A 23,564-nucleotide genomic window follows, 5' to 3' on the forward strand; every position below is an offset into this window, starting at 1 on the left:
GGGCCACACCACCCTCGGGCCCTCAGGGCAGACCCCTCCCACTCTCCTCAGTCTATCCTGAGGCTGGGGGTCCCTAGGGTGGGGGCTGCACTCACTGTGACAGGGGCTCCGAGTGCAGCCCAGGGCCTGGGCACGCTGGGTGGGCAGCCAGGAAAGGATTCACGTCCCCAATGCCAATGAGTCCAAACTCAGTGACCGACAAGGCCACCTGTGCAGGGGCCACAGTTTCCTCAGGCTCTCCATCCATATCCATGTGGCTGGAGACCAGGGGCAGCTCCTCAGGAAGGGCCCCAGGCAAGGCCAAGTCCACAGCCAGTCTCGAGCTGGTGCTGGGCTCTGAAGCAGCTGCAGCGGAGGGGCAGAAGGCTGGCTCGGCCAGGGCTGGGGGCCGCTGGGGCAGGGGCACAGTTGGAGGCACGTCCAGCTGCTGGAACAGACAGGGCCCTGGCTCCGAGGACGAGAGGACGCTGGAGCCCTCCTCAGGTTCACCAAGACTGCCAGCCATGCTGTCCACACTCAGTGGCTCTATAGGGGGAGAACACAGCTGAGGCCAGCCCTCCCAGGATCTACTGGCTAAGGTGCACTCGCTTAAAATCACACTTTTTGCCTTCAGGCTGCAACCTATGCAGGCTCCGGCCAAACCTCTGGCAGGGACAGCAAAACCTATAAACCCTTCTTCACAGATGTTTTCATGCAAATACATAAAATACACTGAACACAAAAGAAACCAGTTATACTAAACTGTGCACCCAGGCTAAGACCCTGCCTTGGAAGGTTGTGACTCCCGTTTTTCAAACAGAACAGAACACAACAGGTTCAAAACAACAAAAATGATTGAGCACACTGCAGTCAGAGTAAATGTGGACTGTGGAGCTCTGTGTACAGGTGCATGACAGGTAGTTACCTGAATGGGTAGATGTGGATGCCCTTCCACACAAACCACAGAACCAATCAGATTCTGGAACCAGGGGACAATCTAAACCCGAGTCTAACAGACCTAGAGAGCAAAGGTCCTTGTTCTTCCCTCTGCGGTCAACTTCAGAAACTGAAGTCATGAACTAGGCCTTATCTTGCTCTGGCATTGCTCTAGGCCCAGGATGCTGGAGGAGGGCTCAGACACCCCCAAACCTCCCACATGTGGCTGGGGCTAAGCAACCCTCACCTGAGTCCCAGAAAGCCCCCCAACCTGGGCCTGGGGAGAAGCCCCCTGATCTGGGGCCGAGAGAGAAATCACCAATCTGGAGCCTGGAAAGGAGCTTCCTCAACCTGGGGCTCAGGGAGAAGATCCCTGACCTGGAAAGAGGCCCCCAACCAGGGGCCAGAAAAGAGCCCTCCCAACCACCCAGTACCCAGAGATGAGTCCCCAACCTGGAGCCAGAAAGGAGCCTCCTCAAGCACCTAGGGACCAGAGAGAAGCCCACCCAACCACCAGGGGCCCAGAAAGGAGCCCCCTCAACCATCAGGGACACAGAGAGAAGTCCTTGGACATGGGGCCCAGAAAGGAGCACCCCAACCACCTAGATCAGAGAGGAGCCCCTGCAACTACCTGGGGTCCAGAGAGGAGTACCCATACCTTGGGCCCAGAGAGGAGCCCCACCAACCAGTTGGGGCCCAGAGACAAGCCTCCACCACCTGGGGCCCAAAGAGAAGCCCCTACTTTGGGCTGCAGGGCACACACGGTTCCCCTCCACATGGAAAGCCAACAAGCCCCTATTGCCACTCACATGTGTAAAACCTCATGGGGTAAAGTGACAATGGTTCCCAGATACCTGCTCCTTAGTGTCCACTGGCACAGGTTGGTGCCAGTTACAAGGATGCTCCCCCAAGGGTATGGGCCCATCCCACATTCTCACCTATGTGCATCTGTGTCAGGGGGTCCTGCTCAGAGCCTAGGCCGTCAGCAGGGGGCAGGGGAGGTGAGGAGCGGGGACGGGCAAGGCCATCGGGGTCACTGCCATCTAGGTCCTGGTCTGTGTCCCTGTGGAAAGAGGGCACCATGGGGGACTGCAGAGGGACAGCTGCCTCAGGTGGGAGGTGCTCCCTGGGACCCCCAGTCCTCCCGACCCCAGGTCCTGCTGGAAGCCCGCTGCACATACGTGGCTCCTGATGGGCCGTACTTCCTCCGGCCCAGCCGAGTCTGCTGGGAGAAGTAGTCATAGCGCTCGGACTTCTTCCACAGGTAGTAGTACTCCACACACTCGCCCACAGACCGTGTACGCACCTGAGGGACAGTGCGGTGTCATCTGGGCCCCACATGACCAGCCCCCTCCGCTTCCCAGGATAGCAGGAACAAGTCACGGCAACTACTGCTCTCAAAGACCCTGCCCACACCCCCAGTGTCCTCTGCACCCACCTCCAGCCCCCATCTAAGGCTCACAGGCCAATACCATGTCTGGGGCTCATCCCTTTGCCCTAAACATGATGGCACCCCAATCTCAGAGAGATCAACCACTTGCTGACATGGGATCCTACTCCTGGGTCCACGTGTCCAGTGTGTAGCCCCCTCGCCCCAGACCTCGCTAAGCTCCCAAGGACTGCAGTGTCCACCTCATCCCCTGCCTAGTAGAGGGGGAATGACGAGCCCTCATGCAGACACCAGGGACAGAGCCCCCCACCCAGAGAATAGCATGCAACCTGGCTGTGTCCACTTTTCCCACAAAGCAAGGAGTATCACTAACACCCCAAGGGAAACACCAAGGACAGAGCCCCCACCCAGAGAGGGCAACGTGCAACCTGGCAGAGCCTGCTTTTCGCACAGAACATCACTACCACCCCAAGGGAGAGCTATCTATAAGCACATGAGATGCCATTAAAGGACACACTAGGGCTTCATGAACCCCAGGCTCAAATCACATACACAAGCACCCTAGAAAGATAAGGGACAGTCCAACATGGAGCTGGATGCAACCTGGCAAACCTGGGACATCTTCACTTTGGAGGAGCCCCCACAGCAAGGCCAGGGCTGTGTTGCAGCTACAATGTGTGAGAACCCCTGCTAGTCCCCAAGATGAGGGATAGACAACAGAGCTCAGGGAGGCCTGAGAACCAGGGGGCAGGCTGGGAACCAGGGCACACAGGAGCTGTTCCCTTTTCCCAATGACACCCTTCTGCATCACGGGTCTGACTAGGAGTGAGAGCATCACAGCCTCCATGGGGCAAGGGTAGGTACAAACTTAAAATACGTGTGATAACCATGGAGCAGGCATGTGGAAGATAACACATGAAGTTTTGCTCACAGAAGCAGCCTTGGCTGCAGTGGAAATGCAGGAAACAGTGTATCAGGTCACCAGGAGCTGATCTGCCTACAGCAAGGGTAGGGAAAGTCTGGCCCACAGCCCATGGAAATCATTTGGTTTGGCCCTGTCAAGGCAACCGCAGGCGAGACTCGAAATTCAATAAATCCAATTGAATGTATGACCAAATATAGTAGGCTAATTTTTAAGTTGATAATTGTATGGCCCACAAATGATGTTATATCCAAATGGCCCTTGGCAGAAAAAAGGTTCCCCACCCCTGACCTAAAGGATCTAGTGCTGCCTGAAATGACACTAGGCAGGCGCAGCTGAGCATCATTCTGTCCCTACAATGGTCCAGCACAGGTGCCTTGTTGACTCCAACCTCCCAAAAGAGGACAGAGGCCCTGAATGTGAGCTAGTTTCAGCCAGGCCCTGCTTCTCAACAAGCTGTGTTGCCATGAATAGTACGAAGAAGCCAGGGCTGCTTCCCTAGAAGGACAAAAAAAAAACACTAGAAGGGCTGAGGAGGGGAAGCCACATCAAGACAGACAAAGGGAAATTCAGGCTCTGAGACAGAGTCATAGAAGCATATCCAGCCAGATGTCCAGGAAGAGGGACTAGGTCTAGGAAGGACTGGGGGACTCAGATAGGGGAGAAAAGGGGGAGTCAGGTCCAGGGGAGGACAGGGAAACTCAGGTCTAGGGGAGGATACGTGGAATCAGGCCTAGGAAGGACAGGAGAATTCAGGTCCAGGGAAAGAAAAGTGGACTCAGGTCCAGGAGAGGGCAGAGACTTGCGCTCAGCAGACCCTCTGGTCATGAGCATTTGTCACAGGTGGCAGAAGAGACCTATTTCCTTGGTTTGATTGAACTAGGAGACTCTTGTTCCCTGTGGCTAGGGGCTGAGAGTGGGGTCCAGGCTGGGGATTAGTACTGCAGCATAGACTCTGGGCTCTAGGGAGACAGCAAGGCAGTGTCTATGACCACATGAGTGGATGGTGAAGACAGGCATGACTACTAAAATTCACCTTTCGGTAAATTTTTTCCCATATTGGAGTTTTCTTTGGGGGAAGGAAAGTGGCTTGACAGAGACTAGAAAAGTATGACGATAAGCATGCAGGAGAGAGGCGGAAACCAGGGCTTTAGCCCTCAGCTCAGAGGAACCTCAAGAGCCTGGTGAGGGGAGTCGCAACCCAGTGCTCTGGAGTGTAGAGTGCCACCTGCCCAGGCTCCCAAGTCCTTCCAAGCCCCAAGGGGGCTACGGTGCAGCCCAATGGGAGCAGGGTGGGCTGTGTCCTCACCTTGTTGGCCTGGATCAGGTGGAAGTTTTTCCCGTGCACTCGGAAGCCATGCTCAAAGTTCCTACATTCCTCCTCACTCCAAGCACAGAGCCCGTCTGCAACCAGGAGGCAGTGGCATCAGCAGTGCCCAGACCAGGACAGCCAGTGAGGGTGGGGTAAGCAGGCAGGGAGCTCACCTCGGATGACCTTCACGTTAAACCGCAGTCTCCGCAGAGCCTCCTCCACATTGAAACTGCATTTAACCAGCTCATACAGTGCCTGAGGGAGTGAAAATCTCTTCCCACCTGCTCATTAGCAGCAATAGCAGGAGCATTTACCCCACAGGGTGGGAATATGGGGGCATTCACACCACCATCAGGGCAGTTACATGGGGGTGTACACACCACTGGGACAGGAATATTGGGGGGCATTTAATTCACCATCAGAGTGGTGACATGGGGGTGCTCACCCCACCATCGGGGTGTGGTTATGGGGAGTGTTTACAACTCCATCAGGGCAGTGATATGGGGGTGTTCACACCACCATCAAAGTGGATATATTGGGAGCATTTACCCCACTGGGGCAGGGATGTTTGAGGCATTTGTACCACCATGGGGGGGGGGGCTATCAGGAGGTGTTTACCTCACCATCAAGATGGGAACATGCGGGGCATTTACACCACCAATGGGACAGGGATGTGGGGGTGATCACATCACCCAGAATGCTGCCTACCTGCTCACTGTCTTTCACTGTTTCTCCCTCTGGGAGCTGAGACCCGGTCGTCTCATGCCATCTCCGCTTGACTGCCCGGTACAGGAACTCCTCCACCTCCCTCTCAGGCAGGATGTTGGGGTCCCACAACAGTTGGTCTTCATTCTCATAGACTGTTTAGACAGAGTGCCAGGATCAGCTACAGGCACACAGTCCATGCCCACACCTCAAAAAGTGCACACTCTCCCCCCACAAGCATCCATTAGGCTGGCTGTCACAGCATCTCCAAAGAACAGCTGCTAATTTGTGTCTGGTTCTTGTGATCTAGGCCCATCCCTTCCCATACCCCTCCAGGCCAAAAGGTCACCAGACGCAGGGTGGTAGGGGTAACAACAAAGAGTGGGAAGCTGTGGGAGGCAAATGGGGTGCTTCCCAGCAGGGAAATCTGAGACAGCCTCCTAGAGGAGGCAGCAACTAGTCTGGGCTGAGGAAAGGGGGACTTCTGAGCATGGCCTTGGGGAGGGAGTTATAGGTAATGGGTTCAGGGAGGGTAAACCCATTTGCACAGTTTGCAAGTCTTGAAAAACTGAGTCCCAAGGAAACAGAATAAAGAGCCTGGACTTGATGGCAGTGAGAACCTGGGTCCCAGTGGTCTTGCTTAAGCCACAACCACTCTAACCACAGCATCATGCATGCCACATACAAGTGTACTCTGCCCAGGGTAGGGAGTCCTGCCCCATGCAGGCAGTGGGTGGTAGCCTCCAGCTGAGGAGGGCTGTGACAGGGAAGAGACAGAAGGGAGATCTCAGGGCCAGGTATGGGAAGACCCCAGTGCCAGAACCTCTTAATTAACCAGGGAAGAGTCACAGGGACCACAAATCAAACAATATAAACGAACAGCCCAGTGCAATGGCCAAAAAGTGAAAAACACACTCAGAAAAATGGCTCCTGTGCCGGAATCTCTCTAGCTGGGAAATTGCCTGAGAATCAACAACTCCTGGGGTGGTGCTGAGAATCACAAGAGCAATGGCATCTCTGGGTGCAAGAGCCCCTGTGGGTTTGGAGCCACCTCCTACCACCTCCATATTGATGCAAGTCCCAGCCTGGACGAGGGAGGTTGGCCTGAGAGGACAAGAGGCCCCTCTCTGGAAAAAAAAAAAAATAACATCATCCTGTAACCTTAGCCCTCCACCTACCTAGTATGTGAATGTAAGAGGAAAGCTGTGGAACAACAGAAGTAAATCTACAAATGGCTGGAAATTAGAGTTAGCAGATAGGACTTTAAAGAATTACATGGACTTTCCAGGACTGGAAAACACAACTTGTGAATTTATGAAACCAATGAACAGCTCTAACAGCAGCTTGGACATAGCAGAAGACATAATCAGTGGAATCAAAAAGAATTCAATAAAAATTAAAGAGAAGGAATCAAACTGAGTTTGAAGAGAATATAGTTAGGGGGTGAGGAAGACACTCACATATATAATTGAGTCATGGAAGAAATGGACAAAGAATGGGGCAGAAAGAAATCTGGGGACAATGGCCAAAATTCTCCACAACTGATACATGACACCAAACTACAGATCCAAGAATGTCAGGATAAATACAAAAAAAACCACATTGGGGCACATCTGGTCAAAATGCTAGACGACAAAAAGTGTAATCAGCCTGCAGGGAAATGATTAAGGATTCCAACAGAAACAGTAAGACAGATGTCTAACTTTTTCACAGAAACAACAGATGCTAAAGACAATGGAATGAAATGATTCATATGTGAGAAGAAAAAGCTGGCAAATCTAGAAATCTAGACCCATGAAAATACTCTTCAAAAGTGAAATCAAGATTAAGACTTTCCAGCCCAGCCGGCGTGGCTCAGCAGTTGAGCATCGACCTAAGATCCAGGAGATGGAGGTTCGATTCCCAGTCAGGGCACATGCCTGGGTTGTGGGCTCGATCCCCAGCAGGGGGCATGCAGGAGGCAGTTGATCAATGACTCATCACTGATGTTTCTATTTCCCTCTCCCTTCCTCTCTCTGAAATCAATAAAGATATAAAAAAGTAAAAATAAATAAAAAAGATTAAGACTTTCCAGACAAACAAAAGCTGAAAGAATTCATCAACATCATAAGAAATATTAAAGAACAAGTTCGTTAGGCTGAAGGAAATCATTCCAAAATGGAAGGTAGAGGGAGTGAACAGCACCATAGAGGCAGCTGTGAAAATAAACATGAGGAACATCTGCCGTGTAAACCACATACACACTGTGGCGCATGCAGTCCCTGCAGAAGCAGCAGCAGCACAACAGGGACTAGATAAGGGGACTAGAGTGCACTTATCTAAAGCAGCGATTTTCAACCTTTTTCATCACATGACACACATAAACTAATTACTAAAATTCTGCAGCACACCGAAAAATATGTTTTTTGCCTATCTGACTAAAACTTATGATCTCAAAGAGGAGGAAAAAGTAGAATAAAACTACTTGACTAATAAAAAAGAAGACAAAAAAATAAAGGAAAAAAGAACAGATGGAACAAGGAGAAAACACAAAGAAGGTGGTGACTTATCCCAACTGTTTTCATAATTACATGAAAAATAGTCCAAAACGTAACTGGACTAAATACTCTCTATTAAAAGGCAAAAGAGCCCTAGCTGGTTTGGCTTGGTGGTTAGAGCACTGACCCACGGATCCTGGGTTCCATTCCAGCCGAGGGCACATACCTCAACTGCAGGCTCTATCTCCAACCCAGGTTGGGGCACATGCAGAGGCAACCAATCAATGTGTCTCTCTCACATCGATGTTTTCTCTCTTTCTCCTCCTCCCACTCTCTGAAATTCACTAGAAAAATATCCTCAAGTGAGTATTAAAAATAAGTAAGCAAGCCTAATCTGTGACCCCCAAACCTAGTGAAATTGCAGGTTTTCCCCCTCCTTAAGAAAAAAAAAGGCAAAAGAGTATCAGACTGGATAAAAAAAATTAGATCCAAAAATATGCCATACACTGAAAACACACTTCAAATATAAAAACATAGAAAGCAGCATTTACAAAACAGACTAAATACTGGCCATAAAACAAGGCTCAACTAATTTCAAAGGACTGAAATCACAGAGTATGCTCTCTGGACTTCAACTAGAAACCAGTAACAACAGGATAACTAGGAATTCCCCAATGTTTGGAAATTTAACAGAATGCTTCTAAGTCACCCCTGAGTCAGAGAAGTTATCACAATGTGAACTGGAAAAGAACAAACTCAAATGAAATAAATTAGGAGGAAAGAAATATAGATAAAAGTAAAAATCAATTAAATAGCCATCAGACAACAGAGAAAAATCAACAAGCCAAAAGTTAGCTCCTTGTAAAGGGTAATAAAAGTAACAAACCCCTAACAAGACTGATCAACAGGCAATAAAAAGGAGAAAATGCAAAATAGTAATATCAGAACTCGAAAAGGGGACATCACTATAGATCTGACAGACATTAAGAAGATAAGAGGATATTATCTTTTTTACAATAAAGTTAACAACTTATTAATGGGATAAATGTCTCCAAAATGCAACATATCCAAACAAACAAGAACTCTAGGTAGAACTATATTATTAAACATACTGAATTTGTAACTAAAAATCTTCTTCCACAAACATAAAAGTAAAGTAAACCCTAGGCCCAGACAGCTTCAATGAGGAATTCTTCCAAACATATAAAGACGAAATAGTAACAATCTCACACAAATTCTCCCTGATGTTAGTAAAAAGCACTTCCCAGCATACTTGGTAACAGCAGCACACCTGACTCCAAGCCTGGCAAGGACAAACACAAAGTAAAATGAAAGGCAGTGTCATAGCAACAAACAAACTAACTTACAAACTTATATGGACATGCAATGATACTTCCAGGCCACAGGACCTGCACCACCCCAGACAATGTGGAAGCAGAAGCCCAGAAACAGTGTACGCACCACCAACAGTTGGTTTTCGATACAGGCACCACTGCAATTCAGTGCAGGAAAAATTACCTTTTCAATATGTGGTGCCAGAGCAACTGAATATTCACACAGGGGAAAAATGGACCCAGATCCCAACCTCTAACCATAAAACAAAAATCAAATTAAGTCCCATCACAGCCTAAAATGTCACATCACAGCCTTAAGTGTAACAGGGAAAATAAAGGAGACTATCCACCAGACCTGAGGAGACTCCTTCAATAGCACACACAGCAGGCTAAAATACAGACTAATAAGCTGGATTCTGGAAGAAAATGTGCAGTGCACAATGCCCACACAGGACCTGCATCCAGAACACAGGAGGAACCCCACAAATAAGAAAGAGTAAGACAACCCAATTTTAAAATGGGGAAAGGCCTTGGGCAGGCACTTTGCATGAGATATCTGAATGGCCAGTAGACATATTACTCATCAGAGAAATGCAAATGAAAGCCACCATAACACATCACTCAACCCACCCAAAGGGCTAAAAGCAACAAGACAGACAATATCAAGTGTTGATGGGGATGGGAGCACTGGAGCCCCACACACTGCTGCTAGGCCCCCCTACGCAGTGTCCACAGACCTAACTAACATAGGCCACCATACGTCCCCCAGTCATCTCAGGAACGAGTGCATGTGTCCACTAAACACAACTGAGGACATTCATAACCAAAGCTGCAGACAACCAAAGTATCAACCAATAGGCGAAGGGTCGACCAAAGTAGTATATCTATATATGGAACAGAGCACAACAGCACACAAGATGCACAGGCCACACACATGGATCTAATCTCACAGTGTAACACATGAGTGAGAGGTCAACTCCCATCCCCACAGGCTTGGGGGACAAAGCAAGGGCAGGAGGACATGCTCCATGGCTGAGCTACAGACCAAGGAGGTCAGGGGCTTCGGTCCCACTGAGGGTGTAGCCAAGTGTGTGCACAGGTAACTTTTTCTGGGGGAGGGTCTCAAGTGTGATCTGATGCAGAGATTCACTTGCAGTGTCCCTTGTGACCCAGCTTAGCTTCACTTTCCTGTCTCCCATCCTTTGCCCAAACTGCCTTCAACAAAGCAAGCACATCCCATCACACCCATGTCTCAGCCTCTGGCCCTGGGAGGCCTCACTCTTTACTGAGGGTCTTTGTCTCCTTTGTCCCACCCCACACCCAATCCTGGCTGATGCATCATCTGGTAAAAGCCTCTAGAGAAAAGATTGCCAGCCCAGTGCCTGCAGAGGCTTTGGGGCAAGAAAACCAAGACTCAACAGGCAAATGACTTCACATCCTGTTTTCACCTATAAATGGAGGCGACAATTCCTATCTCAAAGAACAGAGGCCTCTACAGACAGACAGATAAACATCAAGTCCAGGTTTGGGAATATCCTGAAGGACAAAGCAGGACAGTGGGGCACTGGTTTCTGGAGGATATTGGGAGAGGAGAGACAGGTAAAGGAGAGGCCTGTGGGCTAAGTGGGGAGGAGCATAAGTGCCCAGAGGACAAATGCAAAACCCTGGGCAGGAGGCAAGTCTCCCTTACTTCCTCTTGCCCATGGAGCGCTCTGCAAACCTGCTGTCCATAGCTGGGGCAGGGTGGGCACCTGGCCAGGCTGAGCCCCTCAGAGTCCCTCTGAGGATTTGGGGAACTAGCTCTGACTGGATGTGTAGCAAGTTCCTTCTTGGCTGGAGTGGGTTTTCATCTCCTTTTTCCTGTCCCCATCATGATCCAGGGTCCACTTACTCTTCTCACCATGGCGGTTCAAGTGCAGGTTGCTGAGGTCAGCTTGGAACTGAGGCCCAACCATGATCTCCTGCAAAGGCAAAGACCCAGAGAAGTCAGGGCAGATGGGAGGCCCAGCCACTATCCAGAGCCCAGGGCTGTGTTAGTCTGTGCAATCTTCCCACTGATGCCAAGTACTATGGTCTAAGAACGGGAGGCAGAGACCTGGGTGCATGTGGGTATGTGAGCGACTATATCTTCATCTACTTGTCCATCTGTTCAATATAGCCAGTCATGTGGCCCTAGGACCCAGATATCCTGATGCCCAGCTCAGAGCACCCAGGACAGGACCTTGGGGCCACATCCCTGGGCCAGCCAATGCCATAGCAACAGGGGCTCAAGGTCTCAACACCACAGTAAAGTCCCAGCACAGCCCACTTCTCAGAAGCCATGCATTTCTCTCTGCCCCAGGACTAGGCAGAAGCCCACGTTGAAGATACTGCCGGGTCAGGGTGACATACCTTCTTACATTTGTTGGCAGGAAGAGGGTCCTCCTCGGTGTCAGATGAGGTGGAAGAGCCCAGCTCTTTGTCTGTGCCAGTCAGGAAGCGGGCTTCGGGAAAAGTGGGAGCAGGTGAGGCACATCTGTGGCACTGGGTGGCCCCCCAGGCTAGCGGATCCCAAAAACTTCACTGCTGCAGCCTTCACCCCACTCTCCATCCACCTGACCCCCCACCATACCACTCCTGAGAAAAGGCGTGTCCCAGGCTCTGGCCAGATGACAGGTGCACAACAGGCAAAGGAGTGGGGATTTGCTAACTGCTGGCTGTGAGCCCCCAGCACCTCATGCTGCTGGGACACTTCCCCCACATCTGATGGGCTTTTAGCTACAGGAACCAACACATTCCTTCCTGATGTAAACCAAAGCCAATCAGTCTCAGCTCACCAGCCAGGGAGATGGAAACCCAAAAGGGACTCAAAGAACAGGGCACCCCAGAAGCACCAGACATCTGTCTCTGAGTTCTCTGCCCCAAGTAGCCTAGGACCCTCAGTCTGCATCACTAGAGCCTTGCTCGACCCAGCCCAAGCAGAGGAGCAGGCAGGACACCTACGTCCACTCTGGCTAGGGAAAAGGTCAGAGGCCTCGTGGGAGGTCACAGATGGGGTGAGGTCATCAGCCGAGGACTGTGTCTCTTCCTCTTCTTCCCCTGAAAGCAAATCCTTCGCTATTTGTTCCTTTTAACAAAAAGTAAAGAACATTTTTGCAGTTTGTTTTAACAATCTTAAGATAGCACTAATAATAACAGTGACACTAACTTAATGGACCTCCCTCTGGGAACGGTGACGGCTCATGTGGGGGCTGTTCTTCCCACTTTGCGGATGAGACCAGGAGACCGGGCAGGGCAGCCAGGGCGCCAGCATGGATGCATGTGGTCCCTGAGCCCACACCCCCTGCAGTCCGGAAAGGGACATCACCTATGCCTGGCTTGGTATGGTTAAAGCCCCCAGCCACTGCTCTCTCTCCTTGTGCATTTGGTTTTCAACTTTGGTAATAAAGCCCTCCTCCTGGCACTACCCCTGACCTGGTCAGGACCTGGAGTCAGGACCTCACTCATTCTCCTTCTTCCCAGCTGCGTCTCTCCAGCCCAGTCTCCACTCTGCTCCTCCTTCGGTCAGTGGTCAGGGTCTTCCATCTCAGCCCCCTCTCTATGGCCACTCTAACCCTGGGTGCACCAGCTAGGGCTCTAGGGAGCAGGAGAGTCGCTCTAAGGAGTGGTCCAGGGCTCACACTTACTGAGAGCTCTTCTGCTTTTCCAAGGCCTTCATGCCTGCCCTCCCTAAATCCTCCCATGAGTTCCAGGGAGAGAACCCACTCACCTTGTCCAGGGTCATGTCTGGGAGGTTGGCTGTGGCATCGCTGCCCTCACTCTCCCGCTCTGAGATGGGGTCTGATGTCTCATAGCCATAGAGGGCAAGCAGCTCATCAAGGGGCATGTCACTGCTCTGAGGAGGGATAGGACTCTGTCATGAGGGGTTGCTCTAGAGGTTCTGCTCCCCTTCCTCCTGTCTGAGCCCCATCAGCCACCACAACCAGGGCCAGTTTGTTACATTCACAGCAACTCACCCCAGGCCCAGTCCTTCACCCAATGACACTCTTACAACCCCCAGGAGAGCACAGATGAGACACCAGAGCCCAGAGAGGTCAGGTGTGTGCCCAAGGTCACCAGTCTTAAAGAGTGGAGCCACAGCCTGGCCGGGCGTGGCTCAGCGGTTGAGCATCGACCTAGGATCCAGGCGATCGGGGTTCGATTCCCGGTCAGGGCACATGCCCAATTGCGGGCTGCAGCTGATCAATGACTCTCTCATCATTGACGTTTCTACCTCTCTCTCTCTCCCCGTCTCCTCTCTCTGAAATCAATAAAGACATATTAAAAAAAAAACCACACACACAAAAAAAGAGTGGAGCCACAGAAAAGTGTTCCTGCTCAAACCGGTTCAGGCTTGATTCCAGGAAAACGAGGATGGCACGCTATCTGGAAATCTATCAGAACTCATGACATCAATAAATCAGGAGGGCAAAGACATATGACTGTCTGTATAAATGTGGAAAATGCATCTGGTAAAACCCAATGTCCACCTGATTTTACAAAGCTCTCAGTACACTAAGTAAAGAGATAGATACCCCATCAGTGTAATGGAGGTGCTGTCAGCCCTCCCTGGGCAACAATGCATGGCCAGAACAATCCTATCACACTAAGAACAGGAAGGCAGGATGGGAACACCAGAGCTACTCACACTATTTTGATACCTTGAGCCATCCAATATGATAAGAAACGGAAATAAGACATTTAATTACTGGGAAGAAAAAGACAAAAACTATCACTACCTTCCTCTCCAGTACTGCTTTCAAATCAGTTTCTCATCCTCCTGTAAACCTCCACTCTTTCTGACCATACTCCACCATGAACCCAGAGGTCGCTGTCAGCCTCCAACCTCCTGAGCATTCCTTCTCATTCTTTCAGGAGTCAGCATGTGCCACCTCTTCCCTTGACTCCTGCCCTGCCCTCATGCTGGGACTTCCACTGCTCTGAAAGACCACTGCTCTTCCCAGCCTTCCTCTCAGGGGGCATTCCTCCCCCTCCACCCCGCAAATCAAGTTTTTATAGGACGCAGAATGGAAAATATTCATTATGCCCATCACAGTTTCTAATTATGTGTTTGTTGGAGGGGTTCATACAGTGTCCCAAAGATGCCCAGGTTCCCTGAGACCTTCACAACACTGATGCCATTACTTCCATCTCCCACTATGCTGGCACTTGTGCTGATGGAGCACTCAACAGTCTGTGGACAGCGTCCTGTGGTGGACGTAGGAGTAGAAAGTGAGTGAGTTGCCAATACGTGTTCCTTACCACCACTCACTTGGTTTTAAAAAGATGCTAGTTTCAATTAAGAAGATCCCATATTGTCCTGGCTGGTGTGCTCAGTGATTAGAGCATTAGCCCAAGCACTGAAGGGTCACAGTTTTTTTGTTTTGGTTTTTTTAGGGTTACGGGTTTGATTCCAAGTCAAGGGCACATACCTGGGTTGCAAGTTCGATCTCTAGCCCTGGCTGGGGTGCATGCAGGAGGCAACCAATCAATGTGCCTTTCTCACATCGATGTTTCTCTCCCACCCCCCACCAGCTCCCTGCACTCTCTCTAAAAAAAAAAAAATCAATGGACAAAATATCCTCAGATGAGGACTAACAACAACAACAAAATGGCTGGCAGACAACCAGTCTGTCAGCCAGTACCAGGCAGACATCATCTCCCACTAAGTGGAAGGCTGCTTCCAAAGAAATGACTGACTGTGGTCGCTGTGAGAGGAAAACGAGCTTTTAAGCAAAAAATTCTGGGCCGGCCGGGCGTGGCTCAGCAGTGAGTGTCGACCTAGGATCCAGGTGATCGGGGTTCAATTCCCGGTCAGGGCACATGCCTGGGTTGTGGGCTCGAACCCCAGTAGGGGGAGTGCAGGAGGCAGCCGATCAATGACTCTCTCATCGTTGATGTTTCTATCTCTCTCTCCCTCTCCTTTCCTCTCTCTGAAATCAATAAAGATATATTTTTTAAAAAAACAAGCAAAAAATTCTACTTTTGGAAAACGTGTATCTGACAATGTGAACCTGACAGATTCCCACAGCCTCTGGTAATAGGTAATATGAAATGGAAGGGTTTCTACTTTTACCTTAGTCAGTTCTTAAGAAAATCTAGATCTAGGTATTTAGCTAATAAATAGCTGATTTAGGTGTGAGACTTTTGAGAAGTTTTAAATTCATGTTGAACTTTTTAAAATTGCTTTTTCTTTTTTTAAAGAGAAGACATTTGTTTTGGTTATAAGACCAAATTGGCACCAAGTGATCCAAGACATCAAGCTAAACACCTGATGGTTAGGTTTAAAAAAATTCCCAATACTTAAAGATGTCTCATAAGATCAGTGTTAATACTGTCTGTTATGGACTAAATGTTTGTGTCCCCTCACCTCAAATTCGTATGTTGAGTCCCTAATCCCCAATCTGACTTTGGAGATGGGCCTTTATGGGAATATTTAAAGTTAAATGGGGGCATGAGGGTGGGACCTGACCTGACCTAACAGGGGAACTCTCTTCCTTCCATGTGAGGACCTGGTAAGAATGCAGCATCTGCACACCAGAAAGGGACCTCCTGTACAAACAGTCCTTACAGCACAAACAGTTCTATAAGACATTGATCTGGAACTTCTGGCCTCCAGAACTATGAGAAAATAAATGTCTGGTGTTTAAGCCCCCCAGTCTATGGTATAAACAAATGTATGTTTTTAGATTTTTATATTGTGAACTATCGACATGTGGAAGATCTACATGTCAGAAAGCCAGGGTTTTGCAAACATGTCACCAATGCACAGGTGACAAGACTGCACCTGGGTTAAGATCCATACCAAGTTCAAGACCATTGGATTATAACATAACCAAGTACTGGAAGCTCCCTAGATGTGGCTACAAAATGCACTTTGCAATCATCCTTTACAAAATGACTAGCTGCTGAATGTTGGTACAGCATCAAAAAATAACCACAACTATCTGAAAAAGCTGTTAGGCCCTAGCTGGTTTGGCTCAATGGTTAGAGCATTGGCCTGCAGACTAAAGGGTCCCAGGTTCAATTCCTGCCAAGGGTACATACCTCTGTTGCAGGCTCAACCCCTTCAGGGCAAGTGCAGGAGGCAACCAATCAATGTGTCTCTCTCACATTGATGTTTCTCTCTCTCTTCCCCCTTTCCACTCTCTCTGAAAAGCAATGGAAAAAAAATATCCAAAGGTGTTAAATTCTCCACCTTTTTTTTTCAGGAACATCTGCATGAGGTCAGATTCACACTTCGACTAGAAGAACACATCACAACAGACACATCTGCCAGGACAGCAGCTGGATTCTCTTACATGTTTCTGTATTCAGAGATTTATAAAAATGTAAATCCACTCTTCCTTAATTTTATTTTTGTTTTAGAAAACAGTTATTTTTTATTTTCATAAAAGTCTGTTATTTCTATTAACAATGGGCTTAACTGCATCAACAAAGCTGCTTGAGATCCTCAATAACTTTTAAGAAGATGGAGTTCTGAGGCCAAAAAGTTTGAGAATGGTAGGTTTAGTGTCCAGCCACCCCATCGCTCTACAGCCCTAGATTGAAGGCAAGACCAGGCTGGCCTATTCCCTGTGACCTCAGTACAGGGCCTAGAGCTTTGCAAACAGATGTGTAAGCCCAGCAGGGCTCCACCCACATGGGGTGGAGGCTTCAGCTCAGTCAAGTACCTGGGAGATAAAGTCCTTGTCCAGCTCCTCCTCAGGCTGCTCTGGGTGTCTTGCAGCTCCTTCGCACTCCTCCCGGATGCCGTAGTTCTGTGACAGGATCTCTGCGAGGTTGAACTGGTCTGCAGAGCCCATGGACACACCTATAGAGGGGACACCACCTGCGTGAGCTCCTCACCCGACCCATCTCCATCATCGCACTGAAACTGAAGATGCCTGAGGTAGAGAAAGCAACAGTGGCCCAACTGCCACCATGGACAAAGCCCACAGCGTGTGGCCAATGTGTATGTGCGTAGGTGCATACATGAAAGGCCGTGTATGTGCATGTGTGTGTGTGTGTGCAGCTGTGTGAGGCTGTACACATGTGTGTATGCACACGCATACGTGTGTGGCCACGTATGCCTGCATGTGTGCACGCGTGCATGTGTTGTGGCCATGTGCACAGGAGACTGTGTGCATATGTATATATGCATGTGTGTGCATACAGCTGTGTAGGTTTGTATAATGTACGTATGTGCGTACGTATATGCATGCGCACAGCTGTGTATGTGCCTGCCTACATGACATGTGTTCACCTGAATTAGTGTGTGGCTGCGTGCATAAGTATGTTTGAGGCCATGTGTGTGCATGTATATGTGTGTACACTATGAGGCTGTGGGGGTGGGGGGCTGTGTGGCTTTGTGTCTATACACGCAGGTGGTCAGCAATGTCAGTCTACCATGTGCGAACTCCCAACAGAAGGACTCCTGACAGAAGAGCACACCTGGCTAAAATGCACACAAATTCTGGGCATTTTAGGAATGTGTTTTCCTGGGGGACTGTTTGGTCTCCCTGACCACAGATGCTTGCAAGGTCTGGGGAGACAACAAGTGGACAAGGAAGAGATGAGCCCCAGGTGAGTCAGCATGAACAGAGCACAGGGACCCAATATGGCTGGCTCCACACCTGGTTCCTGGTGCCTGCATGGCTTGGGGAAGACCTTCAGCTCTAGAAACACAAGTGTGATGCTGTACACCCAACTCCATGAGTCACTGCAGGCACAGTGCAGGGAGAATACCAATGAACAGCACGCAGTAGGCCCAACAAATGCCAGTCCCTTCTCCCTTGGCCAGGCCACAGCAGCGTCCCATACATGGCCCAATAGGTGGTAGATGTTATCAGATTTTTAGTTTCCCCAAAAGAGCCAGGATGTGTTCACTGCTCTCTTTCCATGATTGGTGTTCAGTAAGTTGAATTTTACAAACAAACAAAAAAATTAACTAGGTCTCAATCGACCCAAGCCAGGGAGCCGTGAAGGCCAAGGCTGGTCCTCCACATGGGTCCAAAGCACACAGCAGCAGTAGGAGGAGTGCAGGGGCCAGGCGGGAATGGGCAAGCAGCCAGCTCAGGAAAGGAGCAGGGCACCCAGCGATGGTGCCGACCCAGCACCCATTCCCCCTCCCTCAGCCCCCACTTTTCCTTCAGCCGTGACACAGGCACCAGCAGGACACCCCTCCCCCCATGAGGCACTCCGGTCCTCCCCTGGGTGGTCCGGCCCCAATAAAGAATGGGAAACAGAGTCCTGGCCACTCTGTCTATTCCTGTGTCCCTGGACTTTGGGGGCCAGCACACCATCTCTGTCTCATCAGACTGAGCAAGGTTCTGTCTCTTACAACTGCAGTGGCCCTGATGGCCCTGGGCAGGAGGAAGGCAGGGGCAAAGGAGGCACCTGCTGTTGTTGGTAATCCGGGCTCCCTGGTGCACAGGGTGTGAGTAAGGCAGGAGACCACTTGAGGGCTCTGCCTCTCCAGCGAGGAGGCCTGCAAATGAAGAGAGGCAGGGTTAGTTCAGCCAGCCTAGAACCCACCAAAAACAAGCACATGATAGAGCCTGGCTCACTGGCTGGCCTCAGGAAGTGGCCTCATCTGGACTCCAGGGGATAATGCATGAGAGCTGCCTCCAAGGGCTGAGGAGGGAGCACCGAGAATGGGACCAGGAGTGCAGCTGCTAGAAGTTACTCCCCTGCTCCTAAGTCAAACACACAGAGGATGCACCAAAGCAGGCTTAATTACACAGCAGCTCCAGAACCTTGGAACCTCAAAGTCCTCATCTCCAAGTGGGAAAACACCACCCATGGGGACTGTGAGGGGCCTGACATAGCCAGTAGCTAACAGTGGTTATCACCCATCCAGGACACAGGGACCAGGAAACCCAGGCCGACACACAGCCCTACTGCACACCCAACAGGCATTCACTAACAGCTGTGCCTGACACAATGGCCCATTTCGCATGGGTCCCAGCCTTCAAAGGGCAAAATAGCCACTTTGGGGAAATCTGGCAATTCCTCCAAAAGTAAACAGAGTTATCAAATGACCTAGCATTTAATTCCACTCCTAGGTACATACCCAAGAGAACTGAAAAGATATATCCATACTAAACATGCATGTTCATACAATAACATGATTCACAACAGCCAAAAGGTAAAGCAACTCAAAAGTCCTACAGCAAATGAATGGATAAACAAGATGCTGTCTATACGCACAATGGAACATTACTTAGCCATGAAAAGAAGTGAAACACTGACACATGGATAAACCTTGAAAACATGATGCTCAATCAGAGAAGTCAGATCCAAAAGGCCACCAAGTGTAAGATTCCATTTATGTGAAATGTCCCGAAGAGGTAAATCCACAGAGACAAAAAGTAGATTCATGGTTGCTAGGGGCTGGGGAGGGGGTAGGATGACTACTGATGGGGTTGAGGCTTCCTTTTGAGGTGATAAAAATGTCCTGGAACTAGATAGAGGTGACAGCTTCAAAACTTTGTGAACATATTATAAACCCACTGAATTAAACACTTTAAATGGGTATATTTTGTGGCATTAAAAAAAAAATTTAAAAAGGTCAACAAACTAGGAATAGGATGGAACTTACTCATAAAGAACCCCCTGATGAAATCCAGTAACACCCCTTAGTGGTAAGAAGCTGGATGCCCCCAACCCTAGGCACACAACAGGATGCCCACCTTTACCACATCTGTTCAAAGTAGCACTAGAGGTTCTAGTCAGGGCAAGAAAATGGAATAAAAGGAATCCAAAATGGAAAGGGAGAAGTGAAGCTATTTCTTTTTGCAGATAAAACAGTCTTGCACAGAAAATACTAAAGAATCCACTAAAAACATATCTGAACTAATAAATGAGTTCAGCAAGGTAGATTACAAGATCAACATATAAAAATCAATTTTATTCCCATATATTAGCGATTAACAACCCAAAAAGGAAATTTAAAAAACAATTTCATTTATAACAGCACCTACAAGAATGAAATATTTAAGAATAAATTTAGCAAAAGAAATTCAAAACTTATGCTCTGAGAAGTGCAAAATGTATTGAAAGAAATTAAAAATCTAAATAAGTAGAAAGACATCCTATATTCATGGCTCAGAAGACTTAATGCTGTTAAGATGTCAATACTCCCCAGCTGATCTACGGATCCAATGCAGTGCCCATCAGAATCTCAGCTGGCTTCTATGCAGATACTGACAAACAGATTTCAAAAATAATATGCAAACTCAAGGGGCGCAGAATAGCCAAAACAAACTTGAAAGAGATCACTTCCTAATTTCAATATTACTACAAAGCTACAGTAATCAAAACAGTGTGGCATAAGGCTGGGCATTTAATCAAAGGAATTGAAATGAGAACCCAAAAATAAACCCACACATTTAAAATCAACTGCATTTTGACAAAGGTGACAAAACAATTCAATGGGGAATGAACAGTCTTTTCAACAACAATGCTAGGAAAACTGGATATCCACATACAAAAGAACAGAATTGAACACCTATCTTACACCATATATAAAAATTAACTCAAAATAGGTCAAAGACCTTAATATGAGAGCTAAGGCTATAAAACTCTTAGAAGGAAACATGGGAATAAATCTTTGTTATGCTGTACTAGGCAAGAGTTTCTGAGATAAGACACCAAAAGCACAAGCAACAAAAGAAAAAATAGATAAACTGAACTTCATCAAAATAAAAGACTTTTGTACTTCAAAGGACATTATCAAGAAAGTGAAAAGACAACTCACAGAATGGGAAAAGACATTTGCAAATCATATAGCTGAAAAAAGACTGCATCTAGATAGAATATATAAAGAATTTTTACAACGCATTAATAACAAGAGAACCTAATTTTAAAATGGGTAAAGGGTCTGAACAGACATTTCTCCAGAGGTGCACAAACAGTGATCCAATAAGCATGTGGGGGAAAAAGGTCAACATCAGGGGAAATCAAATAAAAAACAAAGTAAGATAGCACTTCATAACTACAGAATGAATATGACCAAAAAGACATCATAAATGTCAGGAAGTACAAGGACCACCCAGCAGGGAATGTAAAATGGAGCGGCCACTTTGGGAAATAGCAGTTTCTCCAAAAGTTAGCAGTGTTAACCAGAAATTTCACTCCTAGGCATACACCGAAGGTGTTCAGAATATGCCACCTCAAAATACACCACTCTGGCATACGGATTATGTCAAGCTGAAGGCAACTGAGAAAACCAAACACAGGATGAGCTCTGCCCCATATTGATCCGCCTGAAAGCAGAGCATAAACTCCTGTGAGGGAGCCCCTCAAAACCAGAAAGAGAGCCCTCTTATCACTAGAGACAAAATGGCACCGAGAGAGTGCACGCACAGACCTTACTAACCCACCTGACCTTCCACTAGTTCCCATTTACCTTGCCACAACGTGATGCCCTTAGAAACTCAGTCCTTTTTCTTTGTCATCACTCCTCTAAAATTTATTGTTCTTTTGTTCAGATGCTACTGAAGACCAAATCCTCACCACCCCATTTATTCATCACCTAGTTCTCCAGTGTGATGGTCACTACCTGTTTCACTCTTGTTAGTGAGCCTGCCTTTCATGAGCCTGAATCACAGGGGCGCTGTGAAGAACCTAGGAGAGTAAAGGAACAAAGTTAGGCTCCTCCTCTCCTGTGATATCCAAGAGAAAAGAAAACTGATTTCCCCTGATGTTCACTTTTTTTTCTACACTTGAAACTTCCATATAAACTTTCATAGCAGTATTCTTCACAACAGCCAAAGGTGGAAAAAACCCTAATGTCCATCAGCTGATGAACAGAAAAACCAAACAAAACAATAAAATATTACTCGGCCATGAAAAGGAATGAAGCACTGACACTTGCTACAACGTGGATGGACCTTGAACACATGGTCAGTGAGAGAAACCAGGCACAAAAGGCCACAAAATATGTGATTACATTTATGCGAAATGTCCAGAACAGGCAATCATCCACAGAGACAGGGAATGGGTTCATTGGTGCCAGGGACTGGGGGAAGAGGAGGGAGAGTGATGACCAAGGAGTACAAGGTTTCTTTTGGGATAATGAAAATGTTCTAAAATCAACTAATGATAGTTGCATACCTCTACGAATATACTAAAAACCATTGGATTGTACACATTAAAACGAGTGAATCATACATCAGTAAAACAGTTTGCAAAAAGAAAAGAAAGAAAAAGATCAGAATATTTACTAAAGTTTAAAAATTTAGAAAAAAAAGTTTAGCAAGAATTTCCATGCTGATTTCCTCACTGGGTCCTCAAGAAAACCTTAAGAGGTTCTGTAATCATTCTCTTCTTCATAAGAGAAAGGAAATCAAAGCTCAGAGAAGTCAAGTCACTTACCCAAGCTCACAGCAAGTGGTACAACTAGAAACTCACACTCAGACTCTGTGACTCAAAAACCCTTTACAGATCCGCAGGTGCAGGGCATCTCACCTGGTGCTCTGGGTCAAGCCTGTGGCCTAGCAAAGGCAGTCTCACCTCCCTCCAGAAAAGAGCAAGTTGCCATCAGCCCACAGGCCACTCAGTAGGGCCACATTCAGTGCACAGCCATGGTGCCAGCACACTAAGCGTCCTCTAAAACCACCTTGGACCTCCCCAGGACCCTCCTGACTGCTCAGGTACACCAGCCTCTTTGGGCTCCTTCCCACCTCGGCCAGGGTTGGCTTTGTGTCCTGTCACCAAGAGCCCTGACTGAGGGGGAAAACCAGAAGAGGCCAGAGTGCAGATGGCTCTTTTCCCAAAGACAACAAGAGAGAACAGCTCTGCTCAAGTGCTGCCTCCACACAAAGAGCACAGCCCCCAGGCAGGGTCTGAGGAGTACCTGGCCCATATCTGACTTGCCATCTGACACGGGAGCTCAGGCAGAGGAGCAGAGAGAGCAGCTGGGGTAACAGAAAGAGCAGTAACAAAGGAGCAGCATCTCCCAGGAGGCTCTGAGCAGCCTGTTCCTATGGGGCCTCGCTGGCCTCAGATCCCCAAGTTTGTTCCTAAGTGGCTCCAAGTTACTCAAAACTTACCGAGGAATACAGACTTCATGGAGTTCTTCCCTCTCCCTACCCTGACTTTCAGTACAAGCCCACCCTCAATAGTGGGATTCCTACGGGCCGCACTTCCCTGGTTCACAAAGGTCACAGAAGAAGAGGATGGGAAGCTGGCTAAGCGCATTCTGGGTAAGAACAGTGAGGGGAGGAAGAGAAGGAAGACAGCATTCCAGAGACTTAGTGTCAAACAAGAGGGGACCGCATAACCTGGTGTCCAGGCCAGGTCTTTTACGCATGGAGGAGGTACACGCTCATCAGCAGGAAGACCGCCCTGTCCGGAGGGGGATGGCCTTGCCTCCTCAGGCACAGAACAGCCCTTCTTCCAGGGCTGCGTCTAACTGCTACTTACCACCCCCTCCAGGTTTAACCCCCCAGTGATAATGTGGCAGATCCAATTCTCCAAGATGGTGCACCCCACACACTTTTCTCTA

General features: G+C 48.4%; 1 protein-coding gene across 1 annotated transcript in view; it reads right to left on the minus strand.

The window, feature by feature from the left end:
* The window catches only part of MIER2 (MIER family member 2), a 28,074-nt gene that overhangs the window by 1,330 nt on the left and 3,180 nt on the right, over positions 1–23,564 (minus strand). Inside the window, exons 2-13 of the mRNA XM_087816573.1 lie at positions 18,452–18,542; positions 16,747–16,886; positions 12,804–12,929; positions 12,038–12,161; positions 11,447–11,538; positions 10,947–11,016; positions 5,248–5,399; positions 4,713–4,794; positions 4,537–4,631; positions 2,097–2,221; positions 1,854–1,978; positions 96–525 (exon numbers count right to left, since the gene is read on the minus strand). Coding sequence (XP_087672699.1) covers positions 96–525; positions 1,854–1,978; positions 2,097–2,221; positions 4,537–4,631; positions 4,713–4,794; positions 5,248–5,399; positions 10,947–11,016; positions 11,447–11,538; positions 12,038–12,161; positions 12,804–12,929; positions 16,747–16,886; positions 18,452–18,542 — 1,652 coding nt within the window. The remainder of the gene's footprint in view (positions 1–95; positions 526–1,853; positions 1,979–2,096; positions 2,222–4,536; positions 4,632–4,712; positions 4,795–5,247; positions 5,400–10,946; positions 11,017–11,446; positions 11,539–12,037; positions 12,162–12,803; positions 12,930–16,746; positions 16,887–18,451; positions 18,543–23,564) is intronic.

Source organism: Miniopterus natalensis, chromosome 4 (assembly GCF_054644295.1).
Source record: "Miniopterus natalensis isolate mMinNat1 chromosome 4, mMinNat1.hap1, whole genome shotgun sequence".
Taxonomy (NCBI): domain Eukaryota; kingdom Metazoa; phylum Chordata; class Mammalia; order Chiroptera; family Miniopteridae; genus Miniopterus; species Miniopterus natalensis.